This window comes from Lipotes vexillifer, unplaced genomic scaffold (genome assembly GCF_000442215.2).
Source record: "Lipotes vexillifer unplaced genomic scaffold, Lipotes_vexillifer_v1.1 scaffold1149, whole genome shotgun sequence".
Lineage (NCBI taxonomy): Eukaryota > Metazoa > Chordata > Mammalia > Artiodactyla > Lipotidae > Lipotes > Lipotes vexillifer.
In genome coordinates this window covers 577,135-586,116 of record NW_006796238.1, presented here as the reverse complement: position 1 = coordinate 586,116, position 8,982 = coordinate 577,135, and the positions used below count along the sequence as shown (strand labels likewise).

The window sequence follows — 8,982 nt, the reverse complement described above, 5'->3', positions numbered from 1 at the left end:
TTTTTTTTTTTTTTGCGGTACGCGGGCCTCTCACTGTTATGGCCTCTCCCGTTGCGGAGCACAGACTCCAGACGTGCAGGCTCAGCGGCTGTGGCTCACGGGCCCAGCTGCTCCGCGGCATGTGGGATCTTCCCGGACCGGGGCACGAACCCGTGTCCCCTGCATCGGCAGGCGGACTCTCAACCACTGCGCCACCAGGGAAGCCCCCTGTAATTTAATTATCTCGTTGGAGCCTCTCGTTACTGTTGACAAACTGGAGCCACTTGAACCTCACTTCCTGAAACTAGCTCTTCTGCTGTTGCCTTATATTTCTGTGCATGGAATGTTTTCTTCCCTGTGTTCTTGAGGGAAACAGCCAATTCATCTTCTTTGTCCCTTAAAGCCCACAGCACCAGGTTCTTCCCGAGCTGGTAAGACTGCAGATGAATAATTTCTTGTGTTTGGATTTTGTGTCGTTCCCCAGATGACTTTGTGGTGCAGAAGCCGGAGCTCAGCACCCCCTCCATTTGCCATGCCCCTGGGGGAGAGTACTTTGTGGAAGGAGAAACATGGCACATTGACACCTGTACTCAGTGCACCTGCCACAGCGGGCGGGTGCTGTGTGAGACAGAGGTGTGCCCACCACTGCTCTGCCAGAACCCCACACGCACCCAGGACTCCTGTTGCCCACAGTGTCCAGGTAACCGGCACCTCGGGATGCACTGGGCCGATGGGGAGGGGCTGCAGCCTGGGCGTTGTCATTCTGCAGGACCGGTGGGCTGGGTTGAGCCCCACGTGGGAGTGGGCCAGACCCAGTCACCAGTAACCCAGGCAGGAACATCTGGCAGGCAGCTTTCTAAATTCATTCCTTTCTATCAACCACATATTTATGCAGTCAATATGCCTTGCACCTGAGGTGACTTTGAACAACAGCAAAAAAAAAAATTGTTTCTTTCTACCCTTTTTTTCTTAACCCTACATCTCAGACTCAAGAGACAGTCCTGCTGTACCAGATTATTCCAGATGATTTTGCTAATGTGAAAAGTCATCTTTTGATAAATATGAAGAGCAATTATTGATGTGATTATTGATAAATAATTGCAATTATTTATTAATTATTTATTAATTATTTTATTATCTTATTATAAGAGCAATTATTGATAAATAATGTAAATAAAATCTTTGAAATATGTAAGGGTGGTGAAGATACTTTGAGAATGTTAAACAGAGGAATCACTAAAAGATGCATAATGCCCACCTTCTCAAATCTGTGATGATTAAGTTAAGATCCAGAAGTACTAAGTGACCAGCACTGCATATGTACAAAGAGTACTATTGTTTTCTTTTTTTTTTTTAGTTTTCAGATAATCTGGCCTTAGCAGGTGAATTTATGGTCATGAAACAAATATAATGAAATTTTGTCAGACTTTTAAACATAAGTTGCTGATTATGCAATGCAAGTAGCAATTCTAATTAACACTAGAATATATGACTTAATTTGTATATGTATAATTACCAAGTTGACGGCACACTAGTTTTGTTGTTGCTCAGTCTTTTATCTTTTCAACTTAAATCAGTAATCATTTACCTTCTAAATGTATGTTCTTAGAGCATTTCTGCTCAGGAAAACATGAGCCCTTGTATTTTATTACTTTTTTTACATTGGATTATCTAGTCAGCCAGCTAGAATCTATTGTTCTGTCATTATATAACCAGCATAGTTGATGTCCAGAATTCTTCCTGGGTTCACATTGATGATATTTTTTAATTGCATCAGAGGAAATTGTAGGAATAGCAACATTATTTGCTGTTGTCATCATGCCCTGCTGCTGAGGTATTATCATCTTAGTACAGAATCTTTGGCATAATTTTCAACCATGTTAATCTGAAAAGCTTAATTAGTGCAACGTCTTTTATAGTATAAGAAATAGTTCAGATGTATTGTTAGGATATACCCTAGTCCCTCCTATATTTTTGTCATCACTCTTTTACTTAGACACAAACCCTAATATTTCTCTGTTAATATATGAACATGATTATTCCCATCCTCCTGGTGGAAACTACTCTGAGTGGTCTCTTCACTGGTGATCATGAATTTATATCCATTTAATATATTCATTTTACAAGTGCTTATGGAATGCCTGAATTGAGCCATGGGGATCCCGGGGTTGATGAGAACAGCCACAACTCCTATCCTGTGGAGCAGTAATGCAAAAGAAGAGCTGAACAAGCCAGTACTCCACCTTTAAGTAAATCATGACAGAGTGAGAGGAGTGCCTGGAAAGGAAAGCATTAAGAGCACATGTAACCCAGGAAGCTTTAACTAAAGTGGGAAGTACCTCTGTTCCCACTTGTCTGAGGGTCTGAGGACAAATATAGGGGTTGGCCCAAATTTATTGGTGGGACACCTGACTGGACTCAGAGGTTCAGCCCAGGCAAAGGACAAGAGCTCCCTGGAAATGGGACTCCTGTGTGTGCCAAGGACTGATTTCTTAGAGCCAGGTCTCGAGGCCAGTGCGCATGAGCAGAGGCCCTGCCGATTCTAGCAGAGCAGAGACCTCCCCTCTAGAAACAGGAACAAGCACCCCATGTGTGCCTGGCTTTGGCTTCTCCTTTGTAAACGTATGCCTAGGTGACTCCTCCTTACTTTACATATAACTTGAGAGATACTTCAGCGATAGCCTTCATCTTAAATGTCAGGACTTTCTGTTTCCTAGATGAGTATTCTGAAGGTTACACTTAAAGCTGTGAATAAGTTTGTATCTAGAATGCTCTTGTATTTTAAAATCAGTCACCTACCCCATCATTGATCTTTCTGAACTTTCCATTCATAGTTGTGTTGCAGCGATAAAAAGATAAAAAGTCTTAAAATTCAAAACATTGATTTCTTCACACTGCAGTAAATTTCGACAGAAGCATTGATAAATGGAGTATTTCACATCTAGAAAAATACGATCTCTAACCTTAGGATACTTGCATCCTAAAGTTGTCCCAAAATGATATATATGTACAACTAGAAGAGTTGCATCCCTCATGGTGATTGTATCTCCTGGGTTGCCTTGTCGTTCCCTCTGTTCTTAACTCCCCCTCTCCTCTGGCCTGGTTTAGAGCAAGGTCTAGAAACCGAAGTGGGCTCATGAAGAAAGACTGAGCATCCCTGTAGGTGATGATACCTCACCAAGGTGAGAAAGGCAGAGAATAGAAAAGCACTTCTTTCTCTTTTCACACTTTTAAAATTCTCCGTCATTTTTGATTTTTTAAAGTTGGAAAGAAGCGTAGCACAGAATAGAGATCCCTCTTTTCTTCTTTTATTTCTCTGGTATAGAAATAAAAAGAATGAATGAACACCAGTGAAAGAACTGGTAAAAACAAAATAAGTGAGTTGATATTTAGAATCAGAGTGTAAAGAAGGGGTCTCATTTTTTCCTAAAAATGGAAAGAAAGGCCCAAAGAAGGAAGATAGCCTGGGCAAGATTCCCAAATGATATCTTCAGCCAGGGCTCAGAAGTCTCTTGCCCTGGGGGCTGAAGACCTGCAGACGCTGCATCTCAGCTGCAGCTCTCACTCCAGCTCTGCCGGCACATTCCCATGTCTCCTGGGGTCCCCTCCAGACTCTAGGATGTTCATTTCAGCTACTATTTCATGCTTCCTCTTCTAAGTTTTCAGACACCAAGTTAGGTGTTGCTTGCAAGAGCTAAGCTGTCATAACACACAGAAACCTCGTGGCAATTTGCAGAGCCTCGTGTAGACTAGTGTGAGTTGGCCTGATTTCCAGCCAAATCAAAAGTTAACATCAGTCAGTCTCTTAAAAAGAAATTATCCCTAGACATGGATGATCCAGAAAAGATGCCTGAGAAAGTAATCCCATTTTACCAACTTTAACTCATATGCATGTGATCTATGGAAACTTACCTAAAATTGGACCTGAAGCACATTTGGAACAATGGAACCAATGGCTGTTCTTTCACTGTTGCTGCCTTCAGGACTGGCAGTAGGAGATACAGTTACACGCTTTGGGTTCAGAGCCCAAAATAAAGCAATTGCCCCGCTTCTCAAAGAGACTCTTCTTGTCAAATCAAACTTGCTGGCTGTAGGGTGTATTCAGGAGGTGGATGGGAGGAAAATGGGACACTTAGAGCTTCTGCATCACTGTGATAGCTACATGTATATGAAAGAGCAGACTTCATGATGTTGACTATGAGAATGGATGATAATTCTTCTGACCCTGTATCCTTTGAGAAAATGGGATTCTCTTAGAGGTTTGCTGGGTGGGACCATCATGGCTTTTTCTAGACTCTCAAGTGCATAGGTGGTTGGGAGTGCTTTCTTGTCAGTGCAATTGCGACATTTCTAAACTAGGAAACCTCACTAACTAGTATTACGCTTTCCTTTGTTACATCCCAGTCAGCTTTCTGCTTGAGCTTACAGCTCTCAAATCAGTTCAGTGAATGGCAAGAACCAAAGAGATACCTGGGTTTTCTGGTGACGTTCTTTTCTGTTTCAGGTTGTTACTAGATCTGGAGACCCTCTGGTCTGTATTTATGTAGCAAAAACACACAAGTCTTGCAGATGATTTCTCTGTAGGTGCGTCCTCAGGAGTGATTTACATTTCCCATCATCTTTCAGTCATTAATGTGAATGCCTGAACATTGAAGTGTTACATACAGTTTGAAAATCTGTTTGGGTGTTAATTGGTTAGGACTGCATGCGGCTGCAAGTAAGAGAAAACCCAGCTACAGTTTTTTGTTGTTTTTTTTTGTGGTACGCGGGCCTCTCATTGTCACGGCCTCTCCCATTGCGGAGCACAGGCTCCGGATGCACAGGCTCAGCGGCCATGGCTCACGGGTCCAGCCACTCCACGGCATGTGGGATCTTCCTGGACCGGGGCACGAACCCGTGTCCCCTGCATCGGCAGGCGGACTCTCAACCACTGCGCCACCAGGGAAGCCCCTGAGTCCATTTTAAGGAGGCACACAAAGCCCTGGTGACCGAGCGTGCTTTGTATGGGACAGAGTGAAACTCACTGTGTTGCCCAGTGGGTGGCCTGCAGCATCTTTTTTTCTGCTGACCTTCTGTTCATTTTTCCAGATGAACCTCTCCAGCCTTCCTCATCCCATAATGACAGCGTGCCTAGTTACTGCAAAAATGATGAAGGGGATATATTCCTGGCAGCGGAGTCCTGGAAGCCGGATGTGTGTACCAGCTGTGTGTGCATAGATAGCGTGATTAGCTGTTACTCTGAGTCCTGCCCTTCAGTATCCTGTGAAAGACCTGTGTTGAGAAAAGGCCAGTGTTGTCCCTACTGCATAGGTAAGACCAAGAAAAAAAATCCTTCCTTTCTCCCAGTGGCCACTAAATCTACACTAACAGCCGTTTGCCTAGACCAGTTAATAATTTTGAAATCTGTTTTTCTGGTTGACGTGCCACATAGAATCAATGTAGTCACATCAGGCGGAGGAAAGACATGGAGGATGTGTTCCCAAGATAAAGCATATTAAGAATAAGAAATGCTCTCTGAGGATGTCGTGATGCTATAGCGCTCTCTCTCCTGGGCTCTTTTGCCATTTCAGAATTTTCAATATTGGAACTCTTCCTTTACCCTGTTACTGACCGTGGTCCTTTTGTCCACAGAGAAACACCATGTCCCATATCAGGGTACACTTAGTGCCTAAGCTTGCCACTGCCTTGAGATCAGCTAAATACCAGATACTAATTTTAATCCCCCAGTTACTCCTCTGTCTGCTAACACTTAATTGATTCTATTTAAACCATGTGGTTGTCCATGTGGAGGGCTTAGGGACACAGAGTTAGGCCTGAGTAACTGACAGAGCCCTCTCCTTCATGTGACCCACGGGGATACATCTTGTGAGCAGAGGACATATGTATATCAGCCCCTGACGTCTATACCAAAACTGGTCCTATGGACACAAGCCAGATGCCGTTCTGGAGTCCAGAAGGCGAGGCTCAGACAGCTGGCAGCTCTAATACAGGCACAGTCCCTGCTCCCAAGGCTCTCACTCTCTTTGATTGCTTTTGTTTCAAGTAAAGCTCATAAAGTCAAGTGAAAGGCAATGACATATCTCAGTCCAGTTGTGAACCTGTAATCAGAGTTAGCAGGTGAAAAATTAGGCAAGCTGTATTAATGACAGGCATCATGCAGTTTATTTTTGAAGATTTTTGCGTGCTTCGTAGATGCAAGTCAGTGCATATATTTGGGGTGATGCCTGAGGAGGAGGAGAAATCCTCTGGCCACAGGGCTTTGTAAGAGTCCCCATAGATGGGTCGATAAATGGCGCTCAGGTGCACATTGGCCACCATTCAAGCTTATCAGGACAGCTCCTCTGGCCACTCTGTGGGGCCACTTCCTCTGAAGACTTATTCTACACACTGATATACAAGAGATGGGAAGATTTTTAAAGCATAATTTCTGGTCTCAAGAATTTTACAGAGCTTGAGTTTCTCAATGTAATGGTCAGGGAATATTAAAAATTATGTGTGAAAGATGGATTCTCTTCTTTTAATAGGGTGGCTGTCTATCCAATTTATTCTTTAAACCATGCTTTTGTGAGTGAAGTGGGGACTGTTAATAATTATGCTGGGACCATGGCTGTAGGCCAGGAGTGTCCCTAGTAAATCTGCACCTCTTAGTGACTGGAGCGTTGGGTCTGCTGTAATACCCGTAATCTTTGTAGCTCCTAAATGGAGCCAAAAATGTATCAAGGCGTCCACCCAACTTATTGCTACGTGTCTTCTCAGAGAGCTGACCAACAGTCATCTGGAAAGTGGCATAGCCCTTGGTGAGACCTGAATGAAAGGTGTAACCGGGCCACTATTTCAGACAGGGTGTTGGTGGATGGAGGGGGAAATGTCCAGCCAGGACCACTGTATTTAAATACCAAAACTTCAGTCCTAAAGGAAACAGTTTATAAATCAACCAGGGGCACTTGGATCACAGTTGGAAACTAGGGCCCAGGAGGCCTGAGAATTCTATTACCTTCAGAGGAAAAACCCAGCAGTGAATTTCTTGTGTGTTGAAAACACTCAAATTTAATTTCTTTTAGATTAAAAAAAGTTCCTGTTGTGTTTTGCTACTTAATTGGTAAATATGTGATTAGTAAATTACTCAGCTAGTAAATTTGTTTCCATGTGATAACAGTAAATCACTTCTCTTTCTCACAAAACCAATTTAACAAAACCAAACTTATGGAAAGAAGCCTGCATAGCATAGTATTCTGTGTTGTATTTTTTTTTTTCTTTTGCCTGCATATTTTCCTATTCCAATTCCTGCATTATTTAGTCCAGCAGTCCCCAACCTTTTGGCCACCAGGAACAGTTTCGTGGAAGACAGTTTTTCCGTGGAGGGTGGTAGAGTTGTTTCAGGCTGGTAGCGTGAGCGACGGGAGCGGCAGATGAAGTTTCACTCACTCACCGGCCGCTCACCTCCTGCTGTGCGGCCTGGTTCCTAACAGGCCTCAGGCTGGTAGTGGTTGCAGCCCGGGGGCTGGGAACCCCTGATTTAGACCATGCATTCATCTTTAGTGTGGGGAAGAAAATACCAATTTGGCCCCAATTTGTGATTTTGATTTCAAGTTAGATTGTAAGTACTTTCACTAAATTGTGGTTCATATGAGCTCATAATGATAGAGTGGAAATTTGATTTCTGTTACATCTCCCTCCACAACTACTACCCCCTCCCCTTGACACAAGTATAACTGTACTGTATAAACCTATGACGTATCTTCTGGGAAACGTATCCGGGAGTCTTAGCATTTGATGCGTGATGCTGTGTGCTGTTGTCCTTGCATTCATCCTAGTGCTTCATACACGTTTTCTTACTGAAGTAGTCATTAGGAGCCTCTATATGCATCATACTTTTCTGCAAGTAGCAAGGACCAGGTTATGTCCAAGCATATGAAGTCAAGTTCAGTTCATGACTGTGATATGGGGAGTTTATGACCCTCCAGTTTGCTCCCATGGCCTCTCCAGGCTTATTCTCTTGTCAGCTTCCCATCAGTGTGGTCCCTCTGTAAGGGCACCAAGCCCGGGCAGCCCTAGTACACCTGCAGGCAGTTACTGGCGATGCCCCGGTGGCAAAGCCTGCATCCCCATCCAGATCACCTAGCAAAGGAAGAAGGTAGGAAGGCCGTCATTCTGCATGTCATAAAGCCCCCAGTTGCTTCTCAGCAGGCATCGAGGACCAGTGCTTTCATTGTCTCCTGTTTTAGCTTTTCTCAGTTTGAACCCAGCTCCTTATTAACCCAGATAACCTGTTCCCGGGGTCACATGTGCCTCCTCCAAGCCTACAGTGCCGACCTCACCGTGGCTGCAGGTCTCCTCCCTGGGGGAGTGTTCTCCCTAATCAGTCACATGTGGATCTCTAAAAACCTCAAACCTGCCTTTAATCTGGCTGCTTCTTTAGTGCTAAAACCCCTGAAGAAAAGTGTGCTTGCTTTCACCTTGTGAAGTAACCTGTTTTCTTACCACAAGAGAATTGAAAAGGGTGATCCTACTAAAAGTAGTGTAATTACGAATGTTTGTGTTCCTTTCAGATAAATTATCAAGTCACTAAAGTGCAATGATAATGCTTCTCTTCTGGTGTGTGAAAGCCTCATATTATGTGCGCTACTTTAATAGAATGTGTAATACAGACATAATTAATAGGATTGATGATTAATTTTGAAAAGTGAACAGCTTTGTCTAATTACTTATAATACCCATCATTAGGGAATTCATCCTTGTCCTAGAAGGAAACTAAGTAGTAATTACCCAATCATTTTAATGGAACATCTTCTGATTCCCTAATTTTTTAATATTCCAGCTTCCTACACAAATACACACAAACTTAGATTTTATTTTCATAGGCTTTTTGACTGTAATGATGGCTTAAAGCAAGGGGAACAAGAATCAAGAGATGACTTGAATGTAGATCGGGGCGGGGGCGGGGGGGGGGGGGGATTAAAAGGCCTGGTGGGAATTCTAATGTGGGACAGCAGATTTGATATG

General features: G+C 43.5%; 1 protein-coding gene across 1 annotated transcript in view; it reads left to right on the top strand.

The window, feature by feature from the left end:
- Positions 1 to 8,982, top strand: part of CRIM1 (cysteine rich transmembrane BMP regulator 1) — a 206,737-nt gene that overhangs the window by 169,972 nt on the left and 27,783 nt on the right. Inside the window, exons 13-14 of the mRNA XM_007468391.1 lie at positions 464 to 679; positions 5,068 to 5,289. Coding sequence (XP_007468453.1) covers positions 464 to 679; positions 5,068 to 5,289 — 438 coding nt within the window. The remainder of the gene's footprint in view (positions 1 to 463; positions 680 to 5,067; positions 5,290 to 8,982) is intronic.